Raw genomic sequence first — 23622 nt, 5'->3', positions numbered from 1 at the left:
AGACGAGCCTCTACTTACTTACTCAACTCAGTTTATTTACAGAGTATTTGAAGAGCCATGTTTGCAAATGTACGGAAATTACCGACAGAACTCTTCTTCTTTTTTTTTTTTACACATGGGGAGCTGATTAATCAGAGTTTGATCTCTCAATATTTTGATCTAGATGCTTTAAAAATCCAGTGAGTGACTGTTTCTTGGTTTAGATTACTGTCAAGTCCCTCAGGGAAACAATAAATTAACCAGGTTTTAAGCCGTGCTCCATCTTACAGACTTTAGTAAATGTAGCAGTTAGAAACAGTTAATAATTCTGGGTGAGGAGGACAGGAGGACACAAACAAATCTAAGCAACACCGAGCCTGTGATACTCCAATAAAGACCAAGAAAATAGATGAACAAAAAAAAAAAAAAAAAAAAAAAAAAAACAAGGCTTAACAAAAATAGTTTTACTACGACATAATGTTACAGTCCTCCCTCAGATGAGCCATACAGAAGCAATATTATCGTGGAGGGTCTTAGTTACGGGGCGAAGAGCCTTTCAAGATGTTGTCCCATCAATAATTTATCTTTAAAAAGGAGAGCTTAAGGATTTTTTTAGAAGTCTTTCAACAACAAATCCAAATCTGGAGTTTGACACCATGTTTAACCTGTGCAATTCTGAGCCAACGGCAAATCTGTAATAGCATGATAAGGACCTTTAATCTTGAATATTTGTAATATTTATTTTATTTGTAATATCACTTTTTCTGCTACCACAATGACCCAATCAATTAAATTCACTTGCATAATCATCACACAACAGTATCATAGAAAGAGGAAAAGCAGGTAGGACCAACTCAGAAAAATCACGGTGAAAACAGTTGAAAATGATGGCAAAACCTTCAAAAACAAAACAAAAAAAAAAGCCCCAACTTTCCCTTTAAAGACAACCCAACGCCCTGAAGAAATCTAGTCTGACTGTCCTGATATCAGTTTGATTATGGAACATGCCTTTTTAATGACGTAACACTGAAAATAAAATAGAGAACAGGCAACATAGATAGCATGGACAGACAGTTAAAAAAAAAAAAAAAGGAAAATAAAAACAAAAACAACCCCTTTACACTCCTTAAAAAAGGACATTTTCAACACATCCTAGTAGTCTGCTACAACATGCGTACAGTTCCTTTACAACACAAAGCGTTTGCGTCATTCTACCTTTCTGAATGTGTTGGGAATGGCTTTTTTTTGTAAAGCGTGTGGAAGAAACCTGCTCACCCTCCCCAAACTGTCCAACAGACTCTGAACCGCGTACATGGATGAAATAAACATTACAGTGTGGACACTTTTAAAACAATGGCAAAATTTCATACAACTGCCAAATGCTGAAAGGACAAAACATGACATTAAATCAGCTGATTCTGGATTATTAGAAGCACAATCCTCACCCAAGTGGGCTCAGACAACTAAATCAAACAATACTTTATTTTTTTCTTTTAATACTCTTTCCTATCAACCTAAGACCAATGTTAAGATGTACATAATGAAGAGAAGGAGCTAAAATTACATATGCTGGGGCCACAAATCGATAATAACCATGGACTAAATGCGTTTTAACGTCAGCTGTGGCTGTTCAGTACGGTGTATCCTCTACCAGCAGGGCGTCTTCAAGTTTATTTTACAGTAAAATTGTTGGAATGAACAATCCCTCAGCTGTCTGTGGATGAAAATGATCCAAGACCTCCTCTGTTTTCTTTAAAAACCTTGCAAGATTTTGTGCTGCAGTTACAGAAAGTCTTTTGAAGGTTTATGTGAGGCTGAAGAAGGGTTTGAGAAGTACTTTCTGCAAGGATCCCTCTAGATTTACTTGATTTTATGTCAAATGTTACAAGTAAGATGGTCTGTGCTCAGTATTAAGTGCCCTGTGTGCTCTGGAGGTGATGCTAAACTACACTGACTTAACATTCAGTGTTGTGATGTGTTGGTATGCACAGACACACAGGAGTGGGAATCCAACTAACCTCCTTGTTGATTGTAAGGGCTGTTTTCCAAAAATTCATTGTATTCCCTAAAAAGAATTAAGAGAAACTTCATTACTACTAGTGGGGAGAAGAGACAGCTGTACACTCAATGTGTTGAAATAACAACATGTCATCTCTCACACAAGACAGACAGATGTGTGGACAAATAAAGCATGTGGTAAAAGAAGAACAGCTTTAATGTATATTTTGCAAACGTACCACTATGTGCCTATAGTTCAGGACAACATATTGCATGTTATTTTTAAGACTGTAGTGGGGAGGGTGTCATTCTCTGTCCATGCATTTAAATAGCAACACAGGAAAAAAAAAAAAAGGTTAACACACACTTAACGCGTCTTAGAGAGGAAAAAGAAGTCACCCAGAGGTCTGCAGCAGTAAATCTCGTCATTTCTTTCAAATAGATTTGGACTTATAATCTTTTTTTTTTTTTTCTCTTTTTTTGTGTCCGTTTAAATTCAAATGTTGACAGAATAAGGAGTACATTTTGTGGATCACATTCAGACGCCTCGTCTCTCTTCTTCTATACTTCAGTGTTTCCAGCATAGAGCCTGGTCCATGCTCGGGCTGTGGGGGGAGAGACAGAGAGATAAAATGGTGTCAGGGTGTGAGGAGGAGGATAATGGCGCAGGGCTGTGGATAAGCAAAGTGTTGCAGAGCGTACACATATGTTCCCAGAACAACAGGCAGCCTGAAGAAACTGACATTTACAGTTTTTGGGGGGTTTTTTGTAAGAAGTTTCTCAAGCAAACATGCCAAAGTTTTGTTGGTTCCAATTAGGTCAGCATTAAGGATTGTTTTCATTATTGATTAAAGGGATAGTTCAGATAATTTAATGCGGGGTTGTATGAAGTTAATGTATTTGCTACAGTAGATGCTGGTCAGCATGCCCTCAGAAAACAACACAGAAGATAAGCACTGTACTGCTTTGGACACGGTTAGCAACAACATGTATTTTAAACACTTCAAAAGGCCCATCTGAAACAAAACAGTGTACAGTATACTTTTAATATTTTCACCACTTAACCTGGCTATCAGACAGCCTTTTCCAAGCCAAATATTGCTCACTTGACACTAACCAAACTCCACGGATGAAATCAGCAATTTTATCTCACACAGGAGTCGCTGGTCTAACGCTGCCTCAATCCACTGGTTTGTATGTGTTACTGTGTGACTTTGGTTTTTAACGGACAGTTTGGATTCACCAAAGTCACACAATAACAGAATCAAACTATCAGATCGAGGCAGCAGTAGATCAGCAACTCCCATGTTCGGCAAGGTAAACTTTCACCCATGGAGTTTGGTTTGGATGGAGCAATATTTGGTTTTTATAACAGCAGTTTTCCTTCAGAGAAGGCTCTCTGATGGCACTGTGAACTGGTGAAATTATTCTTCACTTAAACAGAACAGGTGGTGGCCTTTTTTAAGTGGTTAAAATACCTTTTGTTGCTGACCCTGTCCACAGCAGTACATTTCTTAGCTTCCATGTTGTTGTTCCTCTCCACTTCTCCAAACTTTGAGTGTGTCGAGCGCCATCTTTAGGTAATACCCTGACTATCAAGTGCAGCATACAACCCAAAATTAAATAATCCTAACTATCCATTTAAACTGCCAATTATTTTCTCAATTAATGGACAATTGAAAGAGTTTTCCAAAGGCCAAGTTGACTTATTCAAAGTGCTTGTTTTGTTCCACCTCCAGTTCAAAACCCAAAGGTTCAACATCATGGAAGACACAGAAAACCAGAAAATGTTAACATTAAAGAACCATTTTGGTGTTTTTCCTTAAAAATAAAAAAATAGACTTCAAACAATGAACTCATTATCAAAATAGTTCTATTTCCAGATACTCTTAATTGAGGGTTTGCTGGTTTTCTATGTTTTCTTTATCTTTCTTGCTTGAACATCGTTGGGTTTTGGACTCTTATTCAAACAAAAGAAGCAATCTGAAGTTGTCACAGTGGGCTCAGAGATTTTGATGGACATTTTCCACCATTTCTTTGTACTTTTAATAAGCCTAATAGGCATTTGCAAGAGACAAACAGATGTAGCATTGAACAGTTAAATGGCAGCAAATAGTCAAGCTTCATGAGAAGAAAACCCAAGAAAAAAGGGCAAAGACAGGTCTTTTTCCACCAACTGTACAAAACCAATTAGAAACATAAATGCTATGATGGATTACTACACCGAGATTGGTGGCTGCGTGCGTAATGTCTGGTCCACTGTCGGGCTGTGGGAGAGACAGAGAGATAAAAGGGTGGTGGACGCTGTGAGGAGGATACGGTGCAGGGCTGTGGATAAGGAAATTTCCAGTTTCTACACTGAAAGTCATTAGGTCCCTGTATTATTATTGTCGTCACTGTTTTAGACTTTTTTGTGGAAAAATAGGTTAAGTCCATCATGTCTCATTTAGCCTACAGACAGTCTGTTGTCATAAGGAATCTAGTCAGTTTCCTCACATACATTAGACTGATAAGTGCCCTGCTTTTTACAGCTCATCTTTTGCCAGCATTAAAAAAATAAATATTTAAGACCTCCCCAAACAGAATTTAAGACTAAGGCCCTTTATTAGTAAATGTGAATTTAAGACATTTTAAGACCTGAGGAGCTGTCCTGATTAAATTCCTGCCCTGGTGTACACAGATGTGTCTGAACAAACAAACTACCAGAAAAAATTAGCAGCCTAAAGAACCTGAGATGTTCCACTGTTTAAAAAAGTAAATTAGCTAATCAATAGAAAATTAATTCTCAATTATTTTGATGATCAATTACTGACGGTTCCAGTTATCAAAATTGTTCTTTGATTTACAGCATTGTGAGATAGGTCGTCTACCCCCAACTACATCTAGCAGTTGCCAACAGTTGAGCATCATAGTTGGCAGTTCAGTGCACTGAGATGCCACAAAACACTGGAAAGTATGACTGTACCACACACCTCCAGAATCTGATAACATCTAATGCATAAGACGCAGACAGATCATTTCCAGAAAAACTGGGAATACAAGTAACATGTTAAAGCAACTCATCAGACATGGAGCAAACTTCAGGTTGAATAGCTGCACCATCAAAAACATCAGAAGAAGCTTAAAGTATCACTTAAAGGATAGTGGTACTGGCACTGTTGTTTTTTAAACAATACCCAGCCTTAAATGACTATTTTCATTATAGATTAACATTTTATTTTCTTGATTAATGGAGCAGTAACCTGGTGTCTGAATTCTCTCATTTTCCAAAGTCAAAGATGACTTCAGTTTCCAATCCTATCTTAGGAAATTAGAAATATTCACCAAAGACACTGAAAGAAAAATAGTGTTGATCTTGGCAGTGTTTTATATCATTCTAACTTGAATATATTTTTGAATATAATCTGAAGTTATGGTGGGCTCAGAGACTGTGAGGGCATTTAATAGGCTACACAAATAATCAATTTCATTGACTGAAGATCACTGATGGATCAATGCATAATTCAGTCCTAAAAATGCTAAATAAGTAGGCTTGCACTGATGTATTCTTTAATTTTTTTGATGAACATTAAAGTCACAAGAAAGCATATTGAGATTATGTTTTGGTTCATTGAACTGACAAAATTCTGATAGCAACAGAGCATTTGCATGAGATATAATAAGACAATCTCAGAGTGTCAGACAGACATAGCACTGGATAGCAAAAAGTCAAACTCCAATCAACAGAAAATTCAAGCAAACGGACAGGGCTACATAATTAATCAATATTAATCTCAATCATGATTATGGCTTCCAATAATTAACTGAATATAGTCGACTGCAATATAGTAATTTAAAATGCGTACTCCACTCATAGAAAACTCAGCTGCATATTAAATCAAGCTCTTCCTAATCTAGTAGCCAGTCACCCTGCTGCAGCAGCCTGTGATAAATTCCCTCGATGTTGCGGCTTCAGGCCAGACTAGAAGGGTAATGTACAACAGAGAGCACACAGGCAAAACAAAACTCAAATGTCTAGAGCAGAATGTGAAGAGCAAGACCCCTGAAACATATCATCATTCATTGTTTGGACGTATTTCAAATTTATGTTAAGCAAAAACAAATCACATGCAAAAAGTGCATGAGACCTGTGCCTGCTCCATTAAGCGTCACAACTAATTTGTTCAACCACCTGAAAAAACACCACAAACTGCAGTATGACAAAGAAAATCGCTAACGTTCCTCACTGAATCCCCATCCTTATCCAGTGTCAACTCAGACATCCATAACAGCGACTCTGCACAGCAGATCATCGTATGAAAGGAGCAAAGACAGAAAAGTGCTCTGTTGATTTAATTTTGGGTACAAGGTTTTGGTACAATTTTATTCCTATTTTACTTCTAGGTAGGGTTGTAAGAAAATATCAATATACTTGAATATCTTGATATTATGTTTTGTGATACTGTATCGATTCTGACAAACACTGTACTGTGATATTGAGATGCATTCAAAGATACGTGGCAGTAAAATTAAACTTTTTAAATCAGATTTTATGCATATATTGGTGTTCTTTATATTGGTTTATAGGTTTAAAAAATAGCAATATGTCACCTTGCTTGCAGTATCACAAAAATATCGCAATACATTGAATTGGAACCCCTGTATCATGATGCGTCTCATTTCGCCACATTCTTGCCAATACACAGGCCTATTCTAGGAGATGCACTTTGAGCAAGGACCAGATTTTTTGTAGCACAGATTTGTACATTAGCTGGAATGTAGCACAACGTGGAAGTTAAAGTATTGCTCTGTTTATTGAAATATAAATATTTCCTAAAATCAATGAATAACCAACCACAAATGTGTTTTACGTCATGAGAACATCACCAGACTAGACCTGAAATTCTGGTGGCAATTTGGAGGTCTGGAATGAGACCAACAATTGCTGCCATCTACCATTTTTCATACTGGGAATCTGTCGCTACCTGTGGCAGTGGCAATACAGTGCAGTGGATCCTAAGTACTTTGAGGAGTGTTGAACAAAAATATGAATCTAATCCTCACCTGTCTCGATGGCAGTGCTTTCGTTTTTCTTCCACTGCTCTGCAACATCATTTGCCAGGGGATCATCTGGATTGGGAGCACTTAATAACGCCTGGATAGATAGCAACACTGTACGGATCTGCAGGGCTGGAGACCACTTATCTGGAAGACAGAAAGTTCAGGGAAAAAAAGATGCAAACAGAGACAAAAACGACAGCTTAAAGGTCAAATTTGCAAAATGAGAGAAAATTCAGCCACAACATGCCAGCGACAGAGACGCCAAGCAGCAACCATCATGGAACGGCATCAGGTACTGCGCCAAGATCCACTTTTACCCCAGACTACTTGATAATAACAACTCTGGCTGTAGTAAATCTAATGAATCAAAACAATAAAATATGTGCAAATGACAAACTTTAAGTGCAGATCAGTGTGACTACAAATCACAATCTGTTGCTATGTTTTTTTTATTATTATTATTACCTAATAGCAAGTTTGGCAACCCCTCTGCCGTTCTCCGTTCTACCAAATAAACATTACACCTCAACTCTGTTTACCTCAAAACTTGATTTAATGTTTGTAATCACATCTACTTCCTAAGGCTACAACACAAAAGATTGCTTTCTGCAAATATTACCAGCTGCTTTTCAGACATCTTGTATAATAAAAAGCCTACTTGTGCTCTTTAGCCTAATTCTGGTTGTGACAATAAAGAACTAAGTCTGTGATTGTATACCAAACACTGCCCATGTGTGTAACGTGTGATAAGTGCTTGTTCGGTACTTTCTGAGTGTCAGATGTGTAAGCCTGTCAGTCAGATGTTAGGTCAAGTATAAGTAAGTATTGTGCCACTTGTTTGATTTCATAAGTGGCTGAGATGTAACATTCAGCCTACGTTCAAACTACAAGCCTTATGCTCAATTCTGATGTACTGCTCAGATCTGATTTTTTTTGGCTGTTATCTTTTAAATGTGGCCAATATCAGATTCCAATATGAACTGGTCACGATTTTGAAATGAGTCGCACACGCACACACACAAAAATCTAATGACTTTGCAAAGATGGGGCTATTGAAATCAGAATTTACTGTTTCACGTATACGTTGATATGCAGTGGAGGCCAGAAAATTTGTGAGCAGATGACAACAAGGACATGGAGAAGGAGAGCCAAATTTTGAATAATGGCTTTTTGTGGAGCAATCGCTGCTACTTCTGTACGGAGGTGTGTGTGGATGCAGAGTCAGAGCCAGGAGCGGTGGGACTGTGACGTGAATGGATTCACAGTAACAGATTTCATTCAAAATTTCAGGATGTTAGCGGCTCTCCACAACAGTCAGGACAACACCAAGACACTTTAGGCATGAGAGTGACGTAACAGTCACATGAACTCTGATATGACTGTTCGCACTAAAAATCAGATCTGTATTGATTTAGGAGAACAGAACAAAATGTAACATATCAGATTCCAAGTGGTTTGTGCTGTTCACACTGCCATGGGGAAAAAAACAGAGCTGAGTCACATATGAGCAAAAAAAAAAAAAAAAAAAGAATAAATAAATAAAGATTTGGGCCACTTCTGTCTGCAGTCTAAACATAGCCTTAGAGAAAGTAAACTACTGCAGCAAATGTGACCACAAATAAAAGGTGCAATCTATATTAGATTGTGTCACAATGTCAATAATTACTACAGTATAATTCTTTTCCTCTCTGAATACATAAATAAAAACATAAAAATGTATTTAAAAAAAGGGTATAGGTAATATCTTCATTATAACACCAAATCAAAGAGTTGAAAGTACTACCAAAACCACTGAGGATGCTGCTGTTGGATCACCGTTTTGGCTCACCAGCCCACATTTTAACTGTATGGTAGCATCTCAACGGCACTTACCACCTCCCCTGTATAACCTCGTAGGCAGTCGTTTCCCATAAACAAGATCTGACAAAAGTGGTGTTCACTGCACACCAAACAGCAGATGACTGAAATAGGTGGCTGGTGAAGAAAGAAGTGCATCTAGCACCTAAAAATCTTTTTTTTTTTCCCTAGAAGAGGCCAGTGTGGATTGGACTTAATTTGTCATGCAGCCAAAAATAAGCCTCCTTTACTACTTTAACTGTTGGTGATGCTTTTTTTTTTTTTTTTTATTTCAACAGCTAAAATAAAACCATGTGAGCATAAAATATGTTATATGCTGTGAGTGTAGTTCCATACTGATGAGACCCAGAAAAAAACATATATTAAAAAAGTTTTGCGATGTAATTGATACCATCGTGTTTTCTTACCTTTCAAAATGTCTAAACATATTCTTCCCAGTTTGTCAACATTGGGGTGGTAGATTTTGGTCATGAATCGCACTTTGGGAGCTGCCATGGGATACTCTTCTGGAAGAAATAGTTCAAGTTTAAATGTGCCTCCTTCAAAGGGAGAGTCTTGAGGCCCTGCAATGACCACATGGAAGTAACGTGCATTCCCTTCGTCAGGTGTAGCCGTGATCCCTGGAACAGGCTCTGCCATCAACCGCTGTGTCTCCTGAGTGTGGTCAGAATGAGAAATAACACTGTTGTTGACTTTTATGGGGGGAAAAAAAGTCCCTGCTATGTGAAGAACGGTGGAGGTGTCAGCAGACAACAGACTTTCAAGTATATAATGGATGAGCACATACAATTTCACCCTGCTTAGTCACACATGCACTTTCAAACACACCCACATACACACAAAACAACATTCCACAAGCTATTGTTAAATACAGAAACAAAACTAAAAGGCAGGTGAGGGATGGCGCTCATCTCACATGATGTAACTACTGTACAACAACTTGCCTTGATTACAACGCTCACAGCACTTCTCACCAACCGCTAATTTGTTAACTAAGTATAACTTATATAGGGGTGCAGCTAAAATTATTTTCATTAAAGATTCATTTATCAATGAACCAAAAAATTGTTGGATATATAAAATGTCAAAATTCAAAGGCTGGGAAATCAAACTATAGTGAAGTATAGAAGTATCTGCAATGGACATTTTACCAATCATCGCTAAGAACATGTTTCATAAAATGCTTAACAGTTTCACTTAAATACAATAAATGCAATCCACCATCAAAGCAGATAACGAATACATCCTGGCTCATAAAAAGCGTATCATATCTTTGATGATGGACTGTGCTAAAAGTGACATGCAAACATTCAATCATTTAACGGGTCTGTTGTTCAGTTGCACCATCAACTATTACATTAACTGCTGACTGTTTCTGATAATGAATTAATCAGTTTGAGTAATGTTTTAAGAAAAATCTCTCTTTTAGCTTCTCATACGTGAATATTTTCAGGTTTCTTTTCCTATCGATGACAGTAAACTGAATATCGTGTCTTTCTCAAAGAAAATCATGTTAGGCTCTAATCGATTAATTGGGAAATGAGACAGATTAATTGACAGTGAAAATAATCTTCAATTGCTGCCCTACAAAGGTCACTTAACCAATATTTAATATATATCAAGGTGAGATCATTAATTTATCCTCAGTTGATTTTTTCATACATGTTTTATTTGTGTGTTTTTCTTTGCTGTGTTAAGATTAAACTTAATATCAATGTAAATAAGGTGGTCAAATCCAACCTTTCTCTTGGTCTTTATTAAACTAACGTTATTCTTCTCTTTAGGAAAACAATATTGGACATTACATCTTCTCCTCTTGATTTTTCCTCAAAGTAAAACAATATACATTTTATTATTAATTTATTTATAATAAATTGTGTATCACAAATAAAAAACTTAAATTTGCTTTTTTTTCTACATATTCTTTGTGGACCCAAATGAAATCCCTTGCAAACCACCTATGGGTCCCAGTCTTTGGGGATGACTAGATTAATGGACTCACTATCTCTGCTCTAAACTATTTTATCATTTATGTACATACTTTTTTCTTTTTTACGGTTTTTCTTTTCTTATGCTATTTTCAAATTTCTATTTGCATTTTTTGACTTGCCGTAATCTTTATTGACATTTTTCGCACCGTTTGTTGTTATGCACCAACATACCACAGCAAATTTAAACCCAATTCTTAACACGGGAGTACAGTGTATGCGATGGTGTACTTAAAAAAAACTATCTTTAAAAAAACTATTAACAAAACAGTTTACTGCAAATCAGCTAAGTACTGTATGACACTAACAGGCAATCAACAATGGAAAGCAAAAAGGAGGAAGTGCAACATTTTTCACATTTCTGCATATGATCAAGCAGGTGCACTGAAACATCTGCAGTAAACAGGAAGGAAACTGGTTCAATCTGGTTGCAAATGCTGATCATTTCTTCCTTAAAACCTAAAGACTGCTGTAATGGAAACTGGGTCGTGTTTTCATTCTACCAACGTTATGTTCCTGGCTGCGAAAACCTGCTAAACCTGAGAGAGAGCTGCTGCTGCTGCTGCCGCTGCTAGATGTGGCGGAAAAGGCCGATCGCGCCCACTGCCGGGCCCGGCCTGGCCCAGTCAAGTTGCGGTGAGGGTTCAGGGAGGAGACCGCAACGCAACAGGCCTTAATTTGCCCCTTCCGTTTCATACAAAAGAAGCAACAATAACACATTTGCTTCACTAAAGACATTTCAACGTTTTAAGACCATAACGGCAGCTTTTCACATCAGCGCCAGACATGTGTGGTTACCAATCACCAAAGCTAACTACAGCGGCTAGCCTAGCTCACTTAGCGAGTCCATTCATATGGTGACCAGGACAAAATGTCATAATTTGTTGATCTATACTACAAATTAACAACCCAGTGTTGTGAAAGTTACAATTCAAGCACGGGAACAAATCTACCACTACAAGAATTGAACCTCAGATGATAGCAGACGGGAGTAAACGGAAGTGGCAAACAAAACACTTGCAGGCAGACACGGAGCACCGAGCTAAGCTAAAGTTAGCTTGATAACTAGCTAGATAAGAGCTAACTGTGCTAGCCGCGCTAACGTCAGGCTACACGTTGTGTGGCAACATTTCTACGTCCGCATTCTCTCCAATTAATCGTTACAATAATCACAGACAGGCTTATTAACATATGTATACAATGTGAGGTGTAAAGTGTACCTTAATAATCCTACGAGGCAAACCGGCCATCTTGTGTTTGCTATTATATTTTTAGCCGAGGACTCGCCTTCTCTTCAGGTTGGTTTGACTGAGCTGCTGCCGGGGCGGGGAGAGTTAACGCACTCTTCCGGTGGCTTCACATGACGTAAGAAAATATGCTGCTTTTCAACATTATAAAAATATAAATACGAATTAAAAATTTACTTGTAAATTTTGGTTAGAGTTTAAGTTTAATCTCCACTATTATGAACACAATTAAAAGCGTAAATATGTCGCACTATATTATGAAAGCCATTGTTTAGGATATGAAAAAAGTTTTTTGGAAACAAATGGCAATTTTCTAAGAGAAAGTGTTTTTTCGTTCTTTTCAAGCCTTAAGACACTTGTGAAATTCCTATGTAAACAATAAATAAGAATAAATACGTATATACACCATTAAATGTCATTGCAACATTGTCATTTCCTTTCTAATACCAGTGTACCTGAGCACTTGGTTTATAATAATAGAAACTGAAAGCTTATTTTGATTTTTTTTTTTTTTTTAAAAAAGATGAATCACTCAGTTGCAAAAATAATTTTAAAAAGGCTTGCTTTCTGTTTCTGTTTCTTTACTCCATATTTCAAATAAGAAAGTGAAGTGTTATATTTGAAGGAATGTGATTTTTTGGCAAGATTTTAAAAAATACAAATAAAAAAACTAAAAAGAAAACACATCTGTTAGTGCTGCCAACAAAAAAGGAGAAACAGCTTTGAAATGACTTCCTAATAGAGTCAGACAGACATATATACACCAGTTCTACTAGCTGATTGGCCTATCACAGCTCTATATTGGTATCAGCAAATATGTTGTCAGATATGTCCAGATATGAAAACATTTCTTCCTGCTTTTTTTGACAGAACAAAACACAGATTGTTTATTTTTTATATTTATAGGAAATTTAGCATTTTAAGTATATTTGATTAAATTCAAATTTGCAAGTGTAATACAAGTGTTGACAAGAAAGGCACACACATTTTCATCAATCTATCTCTTAAGGTACAAATTACCAAGTGGCATGCATTTATTTTAATTGCATAATCAATTATTAATATCACATTTAAGTTGCATTGATAGCTGACATTTATTACTGGTCTTTGGGTCTCTCTTGGATGCATGTATCATCTGGCAGCACATACCCTCTATAAACCATCGATCATCAGCTAAATGTGTCATAAAACAGGATTAAATTTTATATAAACATCATAAACCTCAGCAAACTCCAAATGACGTACAAGTGTGATTTCAAAGCCATATAACTGTTCCACTGATGCAGCACTGACTCAAAAACTCATGACAACTGACTTAATGTTTAACAGTTTATTATACATCATGTGACAATAACACAGACAAACATAATTTGTAGTTTTGTAACCTTGGCTTTCAACTATCGGTCCTTTGGGGGATCCTTCTTCCTGCGTCTCGTGTGGTACCTGTGAACAATGAAACAGGGAAATCCATTTTGACCAAATATCTAGAAGGATTTTTGATGACCTCACATATTTTCTTTCCACTCTCACACTCTGCTTAACACTTACAGTATATATTGCAGGGTCATGCATTTATAGTGCAGTGGAAGAATAAAATAAAGACAATGATGAAGAAATGACCAGGTGGGTTGCTTTTCAACATTTATGTAGTTCTATTTTTAATGCTAATACAATAATAAATAAATATTTGTTAGATTTTTCTGCTGTCATTTCTGTGAGGTTCACTGTGCATTTCTCACAAAATGACTGTACTACAAATTGCATTTTTTTTTACAAAATCATTTCTAGATGATTTTCAAAATTTTCACCTCATATGTTTCATTAAGACTTTTCTCTCTCATTCAACACATATTGAGGACAACAAAAACCATTAGTTTGTTTACGTTGCAATTTGTATGAGGTTGAACCACAAAGGTAAAATATCTGGACTAATGTGAAACAACTAGCATTTACTGGTATTTCTCAAAAAATGTGGAAATGGTCAGAGAGGCCGTTAATTCTTTTTGTTATGTTTCTTTTTCTATTATGCAATGAGAGCAAAAATTCAGTGGGTTACCAAGTCACATGATTCAAAACGTAGGAGAAAAGGTAACCAAGTTTTTCAACAAAATGTTGATTTAAGGAAAGCAGCTCAGAGACATCTCGTTTCCAACCTCCATCTTATCAGCGATGAGATCAGGTGTCAGCTATAACATCTGCTGTAGCCACACAAGCTGCATCTACATTGAATCATCTGGGCACTTTATTAACCCCAAGACACAGCAGCAATTCATTTGCAATGGGAGATTACTGCTGTAAATGCAAAAACATGAAACCATAGAGAAAAAAGCTCCAACAAATCTCTGTTATAAAGCCAGTCTTTGTACCAACAATTGTGTCAAAGGCCTTTATCACCAAGTACCAATAAATGCTATGTGTTATTTGTGTACTTACTGTCCGACTGGATACCAGCGGTGTTTGGTGGTGAAAAACATCTTGCTCAGCTCCTCTATAGACGGCCCCTCTTTGTCTTTCAGCACCTCCTTGCTGAGGTGGGCCTTTAAAACCTGGTCATGGGTCTCAACCTGGTTGGTCAGGGGGTCTGGCCGTTCTATAGGCTGCAAAGATTTACTGTCATTAACAACTCTTACTTATTTTATTAAATATTTATTTCCAACAATCCTGCAACAATTTCCCTCATTTTTTTTGTGCTGACTACTGATACATTTCTAACTGACAAAAGCCATATAAGCATTCAAATTAGGAGTTAAAAGTGTTAAAATCTCACATAACATGTCTTCAGGAACAGGCTTTTATTTAAGTACACAGATATAGGAAAAAAATAACTAAAGTCCCTTATGACTATGAGCTGCAGCAGTCAGAAAATCTGCAGGGTTTATCTAAAGAGCTGGAGCCTCAGATTTCTCTCAGAAAGTCCTAATCCATGAGATCATCAAATTAAGATTCTGTCATTAGAACTAACACATGAATATATATGAAGCTGGAAAGCACTCTCTTACCTGGGTAAGCTCATAGGGAATGTCGACAGTAGGATGGTAGCACACTATGGTTTTCCCATCTGAAGTCACGCCTATTTCCACGTTACTAAAATCCAAGAAATTAGTAAATTATTGCCCAAATTACAACTATCTTTATAACTATATTAATATCTAATACTCAAGTGAGGCAACTGCTCAACAGTGGACTGAAACAATTATGACAGATATATAACACACACACACATCACTTTTCCTTACTAACTGGATAATATTTTCTCATAAATATTCCCAAACCCTGTTTTTTCTGCATTTTTGGTCCCAATTACCGTAATAATTATAAGGTTTGACACCCACAAACCAAGTACACAGCTTGCATCTACAATTTACAAAACTACCAATGTGTCCTTGAAGTTAAATTTGCACCAAACAAAGAAATGTGACATTTGTTACAGCTACCCTTTTTCACAATCCTTGTTTACATCTTATTCAATGTAATTAGGTTATTAATTATTAGAATTGCCATATCAAGGTTTAAGGCAGCTTACTGCCAAAGTTAGACTAAAACTATGTGCACTTTTTTCACTTATTTTGAATTGAAACTCTTAACGTACCAGTTAGGGCCATCGATTGAAGGACCACTGATGCTGGACTGCTGTCGCACTGACGCCAAACATGCTGCAACAGAAAACCAAACAGGTGAGACGCTCAGATAACATAATTAACCGGACGAATTGCAATTTATTGGCTACAAATTATTCACATATTCGCAGTTATATAACATGTGTAAGCATAGATTCACTGAACACCACCACTTAAAGTTAATTATCTGATATTAGACAATAATGTCTGATTAATTTAAATTAAATTAAATAATTATGTATACTGTTCTGTACTATAAATTGGGATGATCCTATCAAATTATTTTAACAGAAAGAGTGAAAAACTTAATCAATGCTAGCCAAATTCCAGTGTTTACCCGCTAGCTAAACACATTCTCAAGGTTAGCCCCTGGTAGCTTTCACTTCCACCACCGTTACATTAGCGGTTATAAACGGTACACTAACACGACCTCCGACAAATACTTTGTCAAACTGATAAAAATACAACTTACTTTGTACACTTCGTAGTGCTGTACCGTTGGAAAGCCGCGTTAGGAGACTGTGCAGTTTACACAAATGACCCGACGCCATGCTCAGTTATTGTCGGGTGTGCATCACTATAATAGTTCCGTCTGAGCACGCAGACTCACTCACTTTAGTTCCGCTTGTCAAACGACCAGTGCAAACAAGAAACAAAAACTTTCCCCTGGTCCTACTATTTTACATTATAGATCAATAAACTCTCTTATCTTATTTAAATTCTTTATTTAATCAAAACATATTTTAGAGTTGTACATTATTTTTGTGCATTAAATTAAGATTTCCATATCTGTAATGTAGTATATAGTAGTGTAGTGTAGTATAATATAGTGTACAGTCTATCTCTCATTTATTTTGCAGGGTTAGACTATGTTAAAGTACATTTATTCTAAAGGTAAAGTCATGGATCCACTGTAGTGTACTTAAACACCCTGCACAAAGGACAATATATGTTCAATATTTAATATTTAAACAATCTACTGTATTGATTTGTTTTTTATGTTTATTAACAAGGTTAAGCTGTTTGGCTTTTCATCTATATGGAACTTAAAATTCCACCACAAACTGAAGAGTTACCATCAAGAAATCCAAGAGGAGAGTGCAGTATCTGGAGAACTCTACTTAATTGTTAAAGGGCATTAAGTTTTATTAATCTGACCTCATGCTTGATCCATTTTGGACAGAATTATCATGCACCATGTCCATCATCCACCATCTGAGGGTTGCAGATTCCAAGTAACAGACACAGGTTTACACATTTTTAAACTGTATTAATTTACTTAAGATACAGCATGTTGAAGACCTTATTATTTGTCAATACTTTGGCCAGATATTGAGTACACAGGCTTCTTTGAATATTTAATTTCACCATTTATTATTACCAGGAAACCCAGGTATGCACTATCACAATATAATATTACATATTTTCAAGTGAAAATAGTCTTATATTTTTAACGTACAAGGAAAGGAAAACTGAAAGAGATCTCTAAGTGATAAACACAATTCAAACCAAGTAATTCAAATATCTGAATCACTACTTCCCTCTAAATAAAAATGAAAAATGAATTCCTGGAAATATTCACTAATATGATTATAAAAAGCATGTCCTTGTCTTTTAACTCATCTTTGAGTATGCAAAGGCACTGTTATCTGTGCAGGGAAACAAGTTCAACAAGTTTTTCAGGTGTTTTGGTTCCAGTTTGAATTCTGGCCATCCTTTCAAATCCCTCCTGAATGCAGCTTCATTTATCCAATAGTTTCTCCACGAACAAAACGCTGCACTACGAGGAATGCATCACCAAGCAGAGCAGCTTAATACGTCTCCAGCTCAGTTTATTCATGTTCATAGGTTGCTGATACATCCAGAGCTTCACTAGGAGACTTCCATGTGTGCTGTGGCTGCAGTGCTGCTGGATGCCTGTGATCCCGTGTTCGCCACCAAGCGCTCTCGACTGCCAAACACCTCAGCCACTAAAATGCAAACAATCACAATAACAAGTGAGCATTATTAATTTACCAACTGACTTCATAAATGCATGTCAGGCAGTGTATACTGCCTAACTGCTTAAAGGGATAGTTCAGATTATTCCAAGAGAAGTTGTATGAGGTATGGATGCACTTATTGATGGTCAGTGTATTTTCACCGCTTTACCTTTCCATCACACAGCTTTTTCCTTTGGGAACAACTCTCATATAAGCCAGATATCGCTTTCTTTCGCTCAACCAGGCTCCAGTCTACAGTCTAAATATAACATACACTTTAAACTGATAAGATTTTTTTCAATGGAACTCTTTTGGTAGCTAAAATACAGTTTGGTGCTGATCTTTAGCAGGTCATACACTGACTATGGCTAAGTATCTCATACGAGTCTACTTCACATAATCCTCTTTGATAGGAAATACATTTGGAAGATGAGCAAGTTAAATTGGAACAAACATGTTTCTCTAAGAATAAAGTGTCAAACAATTTAACAGCACAAATTGTGTGGCATAAGAACAAAAGGAATAAAATAAATAACTGAGTGTAGACTTTACCTGCTGCAACGTCACTTATATCCCAAACTCGTAAACCATCCTTCTGTCCCCCAAACGCATAGACGAAGGGCAGATCAGGGCAACATGAAGCACAGAACAGCACGCCCTGTTCACAGAAAAGACAGAAAGTTGTTATAACTGACTTTGACATGGCAAAATACCTCTAGTATGGATTGGAACCATTCAGAGAAAAGGGTGAAAGAGTCTGAAGCAGTGTATGTATATGTTCTTACCATTTTCATGTCTCGTGAGTGCACCAGGTTGGGTTTGTTGCCCAAAATGTCCCAAATCTTAACGTGTTTGTCGGCCGATGCTGTGACCAGGCATCCTTTAATTTGGCTGCTGAGGTCCAAACCTGCAGGAATGTTGAAGTTTAGATGTGATTTTTTTTCATTGTGCAGTCAATGTGCCTTTAAAACACATTCAGTCCATCATGAAATAAAAAATTTAACCAAGACACTAATGGAAAAAGGACTGGGAGCTTACTATCCCATCAACATTTTTAGGTAAGTTATCCATCTTTTTATCCATTCCTTTTCTATGCCTGCTTATTCGGTGCTGGAGCCTATCCCAGCATGCACTGTGTGAAAGACAAGGTCCACCCTTCCGTCACAGAGCTAGAAAACCTAAAACAGACACTCACAATACACCTACATGCAATTACATGGTGGAAAACGTGTAGGAAGAAAGACTCGCTGCTTACTCACTGGGCTCACCAAAATGTTTTTTTTAAGACTGAAAATAAAGCAGCCACAAGTTCTCCCACGATGCTTTGGTTTGTACCAACACTGTTGACCCAGGCTTTCATTCCTCCTACAGTACATGACTCACGCCCGACAGTCTCACCACACAGTGCCAAGGAACAAGTGCCAAATAATTTGTCCTTGAGGGAGTTTTTATTTTGATGGTGGACTATTTTTCCTCCTGAAAGCACGCACACACAGACACAGACACACACTTGTACCTACCTGACACTTCTTCATCATGAGCCCTCAGAGTGAAAACAGGTTTATCTGAACGAGCGTCCAGACAATAGACAAATCCGTCTTCTGTGCTAGCCTGAAACACAACCACAACCCTGAGTTAACCACTGAGCTTGTGACGGAAACAGCAGAGGAGGGATAATGAAGGTTTTTTGACAAACAATGGCCATTAAGTAAACACACCAACTATATCTGTAATTATTTTTTACAACTGTTTAACTTAAATTGTTTTTTCATATTTTTTCATAATCATATTTTCATTTATTCACTTTAAATTGTTTCTTTTTATCTCCTTTCTTTTTTAATTTATGAATTTGGCTCCTTGTCACTTCTCAACAGTCACTTGTTGAGAGACAACGTGTCTCAGTGGATTCTCAGTCAAATGTTGCAAAACATTAACATGACAGACATTGCTGCAACATTAATAAAGAAATACAGAGTTGTTGCATTTGACAAGCAACAACACCCCAACCCCCTTGTGGCCATTCTGGGGTCTGCACACGACACTGCTCTGAACTCACCGTGACAAATTGCCAGTGTATCAGAGTTCTGTACTTGTTAAATTTTATTTACCAAATAATTGGTTATTTTGCAAAAATGAGATTGATTTGGTGTACCAAGGTGGACTGTATCCACATTAACCTGCAATAAAAATATTCTTAAAGAAATATGGAGTTCAAAAATCTTATGTATTCTTATTCAGTCTGAGATCACTATTCATGGATTATCTCCTTTAAAACAGAGCAGAAGAACTGCAGCACCTACCAGGAAGTTGCACGGTGAAAAGTGGTTCCAGACCAGACGCTCCACTTGACCACTAAACCTCCAGGTCCGATAGCTGCTGTCTGGACTGCGGCAGTCATACAGGACAGCTGTCCTGAAAAGAGAGAATCTTAGTCTCAAACTCACTTTACAAAATCTTTTATTTCCATAAACTGGTGACATACTAGAAAACACTTACTTGTCATATGATCCTGATATCAGAGTCTGTGCCTCGAATGGGTGGAATGATAACGTCTGAACCTAAAAGGTAACAGATTTTGTTTGACAGAAGCTGAAGTGTGCATATTCTGCATGCAATTATACACTGAATTACATCCAGAAAAATTCATTTTTTCCATTAAATACCTTATCAGTGTGCCTGCGCAGAGTTGTAGCTGGTTTGCCTTGAGAAAGATCCCACAAGATAACTGCTTCATCTGCTGATCCACTGGCCAACACATTTCTAAGGAGGAAACATATATAATAAAGAAGAATTAGGAAGAAGAAACATACTTGAAAAAGCCTATATAACTATGTATATTTGACAAACATTAGGTGCATTTTTGTTTTCCAGTATTACATAATATTGCAATATTTAAGTGACAGCTCCAAGGCCTCAGAATACTGACCTGACCAGTTTGTTCCAGGATAAATCGAGCACTGCATCGGTGTGACCCTCGACAGGCTCTGCTGCTGCTGCTCCCTGGCATAAAAAAAAAAACAGGCAGCAATGAGTTAAATGTATCCTGGCAAAAAACAGTGCAGGAGAGAAGGACAAAGATCTCTTTCACACTACCTAAATATAACCCAGAAAAATCATGCCATTTCCAGTCACAGCCATCATCAGCTTAACCAACAAATACAACATAGTTAATCACAGACAGTTTCACCTTAAATTAACTCTCATCATACAGATGCTTGTATAAGAAAAGGCTTGTACCTTCTTGCTCTTCTTCTTCTTCTTGGCGGCCTTTTTACTCCCCAGTGAGAAGGCTGGCTCTAAACAGTCCACCACATCCAGGTCCCACACATCAATCTGAGGGGTCATGTTGCCCACAGCGGCGTAATTACCTGTAAGTAAGGACACACAGGGCAACAAGGAATAAGGTTTGAGCTGAGTTTAAGAATAAATATAATGCCAGAAATTACTGTTGTTGTAAATTCATTACTGTGAAGAGAACATCAAGCTTAATGATGTAATAATACAAGTTAATTCATCTTGTGGCCTGGTTTGAAAAGGAACAGGTTTTTTTTTAAAGGTTTTTCACAGTAAAACTGAATTTTCTTACCGGGTCCTTCTCCAGGGCTGGGGTCAAAGTTTAGCCACTCCACACACAGTGGGTAAGCAGGCAGCAGAATATCATGATGAACATAAAGAGAATCCTCCTCAGAGTTATAAACTGTAAAGCGAGAGATCGATCATTAAAATATATTTTTACTTTAACAGATCATTTAAGTGGAAAGGCCAATTACAACTTTCAGATTAGGAAAGACAGTCTCAAGAGCTGTCCACACCAAGGACTATAACTATAAAAAATATTGTTCTAAAAATGGTTCAAACTCAAGTGGATGGTACAGTGCAGACCACAGCTTTGTACTTGAGGTGTGGATCCATAGCTCTTGGTGTGGACGGCCCTTTATAGATAGATCAAAATAAATAAATTGTAAAATAAAATACAGCAATGTCAAACAAGTACAAGTGGGATGTTTAAGGTAAAATTTCAGGCAAAAGTGTATTGATTTCAGATCCAACTCATGCTTATATTAGTTTATCCTAGCTTATATTTTAAGCCTGAACAATAATATCTAAATAAAGTGATTTTGTTTGTGTGTTCAGAATATTTGCCATCATTTTGTCGTGTCACACATGAAGATATTTACCATGGATCTCCAAATTGCAGCAGTCCTTCTCTGTCCGGCCTGTCAGGATGAAATTGTCACTGGGTTTGATTTGAAAGTCTTCTCGCTCATACTGGTCCTATGGAGGGAAGAACAAAGTTAAAAGTTTACATCAGAGATAAAATATTTTAAAAAATTCACATGCTTAGTGAGAATTCTGCACTGGAAAATATTTGTGTTTCAGTTCATCAGCATTGTCACAGCTTTATAAGGACACTCACTGTGTCTTTGAGGGTGATGTACGGATCCTCCTGATTAGAGCTGAACACTGTGAGCCCAGCAAGACTGTCGCCAAGATTAGCAGTCACTAAATTGAAGAAAGAAAAATGGTAGATAGTTGTTAGTTATGTTTAAATATATAAGGGCAAAGTGGTAAAATATGATGAAAACAGAGAATGTATCTACTGCACCCTCCTCGCTCTCACCTTCATCCTCTTCATCATATTTATCCAGGCCATACTCTGCTAGTTCATCATCTTCATCCTTTTCTTCTTCATTCTCATCCTCTGGAACTTCAGCTATGTCCACTGTATTACTATCAGGAATCTGTTCAGCAATACCTTCATCCTCCTCCTCCTCTTCTTCAGCTGCTAGTTCCCTGGTTTAACAGAGGAGATAAAAACAAAACAAAGAAACATGACACTAGCTTCTTTAAGGGAAATAATTAATACATTATTTTCATTCAGCCTTCACTAGCGGGCAATGCTTACACGTTACACTAACATTTGAACATTTTGACAACAGCCAGAGATACAACAGACACACAGACTGCAGTAATGTGTGTTTTATTCCAACATACCCCAACTCCTCTTTGGCTTCAGTAATGATGCGCTGCAGCTCCTCCTGACTCAACTCAACCTAAAACAGCATTTAAAAGTGTCTTAAACAAATTGATAAGTTCATGTGTGCCAATCTAAACAAAAAGGACTAAAAAAAAACATGCATGCAATAATTCAGTGTAGAAATTGGATACAATATTGGAACATTACATGGGCTGAAAATAGTAAAATAGTGACAAAATAGACATTTTTCTTCTATGCCATTATTGATTGCTCCATGGTACCTCTGTGTATATATTTTTGTTCTGTCCTCTTTTTGAAAACGTTTAAAGTTAGTAATTCTTCTGTTTCTACAATTCAAAGTACAAAATTTGTCTTGTCACTTGTGCCGTATACTCGATTTTCCATTAGTTTCATTAACTAACTTGTAGTACTTTTAATCACATGAAAATCCACGAGCAGACTCACGCTAAGATTTAAAGCCCAACCATCACCGTTATTACACAAAATGTGTTTTAATATATCACACGATAGTTATTGTGCTGACAGTCTAAAGTGAAATATTACCTGCAAAGCCACCTACAAACGGAAATGACAGCCATACACTAAGAAATGTGGTCATTTAAATTAGTGTGGTAGCACAGCGTACCTGCCATGTTGACAGATTAGCCGTCTGCTGCTAACGTTAGCTAGCCCAACATGTTAGTTACTCACTTTGTCCGGGGTTTCCTTGGCAACGCCTCTGCGCACCCATCCGACACAAGTGATCTGGGAGCTCATTCTGGACAAACGGCGTGGTTTTTTGGATTAATCACTATAAAATCTACAAACTGGTGGTCCAAACAGGTTCAGTTCAGGCATGCACACAGTGGGCGTACATGTGAGCTAAATGGGCCCTGTGTCGCATCGAGATGGCGTAAGTGGCGTGTTGAAAAATCT

At 37.2% G+C, this 23622-nt stretch overlaps 3 protein-coding genes across 4 annotated transcripts; all 3 read right to left on the bottom strand.

The window, feature by feature from the left end:
- Positions 1-14: 14 nt before the first annotated feature.
- ube2nb (ubiquitin-conjugating enzyme E2Nb) lies at positions 15-12231 on the bottom strand. Of its 2 annotated transcripts, XM_084710538.1 has the most exons (5): positions 12083-12231; positions 9282-9528; positions 7021-7161; positions 4202-4244; positions 15-2582 (listed from the first exon to the last, which is right to left on the bottom strand). In XM_084710538.1, the coding sequence occupies exons 1-5, from the start codon at positions 12110-12112 to the stop codon at positions 2546-2548; spliced, it is 498 nt and encodes a 165-aa protein (XP_084566664.1). In that variant the 5' UTR covers positions 12113-12231; the 3' UTR covers positions 15-2545. The 2 variants fall into 2 exon arrangements, with proteins under 2 accessions (XP_084566664.1, XP_084566665.1); XM_084710539.1 differs by lacking the exon at positions 4202-4244.
- Positions 12232-13424: 1193 nt separating this feature from the next.
- mrpl42 (mitochondrial ribosomal protein L42) lies at positions 13425-16339 on the bottom strand. The gene is made up of 5 exons (XM_084710933.1): positions 16199-16339; positions 15699-15762; positions 15109-15193; positions 14543-14706; positions 13425-13552 (listed from the first exon to the last, which is right to left on the bottom strand). The coding sequence occupies exons 1-5, from the start codon at positions 16275-16277 to the stop codon at positions 13507-13509; spliced, it is 438 nt and encodes a 145-aa protein (XP_084567059.1). The 5' UTR covers positions 16278-16339; the 3' UTR covers positions 13425-13506.
- A 733-nt stretch (positions 16340-17072) lies between these two features.
- On the bottom strand, positions 17073-23589 carry pwp1 (PWP1 homolog, endonuclein). The gene is made up of 15 exons (XM_084711362.1): positions 23398-23589; positions 22704-22762; positions 22330-22502; positions 22126-22211; positions 21887-21983; positions 21295-21405; positions 20946-21076; positions 20635-20708; positions 20372-20468; positions 20205-20266; positions 20009-20120; positions 19229-19319; positions 18494-18615; positions 18261-18366; positions 17073-17696 (listed from the first exon to the last, which is right to left on the bottom strand). The coding sequence occupies exons 1-15, from the start codon at positions 23461-23463 to the stop codon at positions 17599-17601; spliced, it is 1485 nt and encodes a 494-aa protein (XP_084567488.1). The 5' UTR covers positions 23464-23589; the 3' UTR covers positions 17073-17598.
- Between the last annotated feature and the right edge of the window lie 33 nt (positions 23590-23622).

The sequence above is a fragment of the Lutjanus erythropterus genome, chromosome 22 (assembly GCF_056507025.1).
Source record: "Lutjanus erythropterus isolate fLutEry1 chromosome 22, fLutEry1.hap2, whole genome shotgun sequence".
Taxonomy (NCBI): Eukaryota; Metazoa; Chordata; class Actinopteri; order Lutjaniformes; family Lutjanidae; genus Lutjanus; species Lutjanus erythropterus.
The sequence above is the reverse complement of the archived record's forward strand: the minus strand, read 5'-3'. Positions and strand labels throughout refer to the sequence as shown.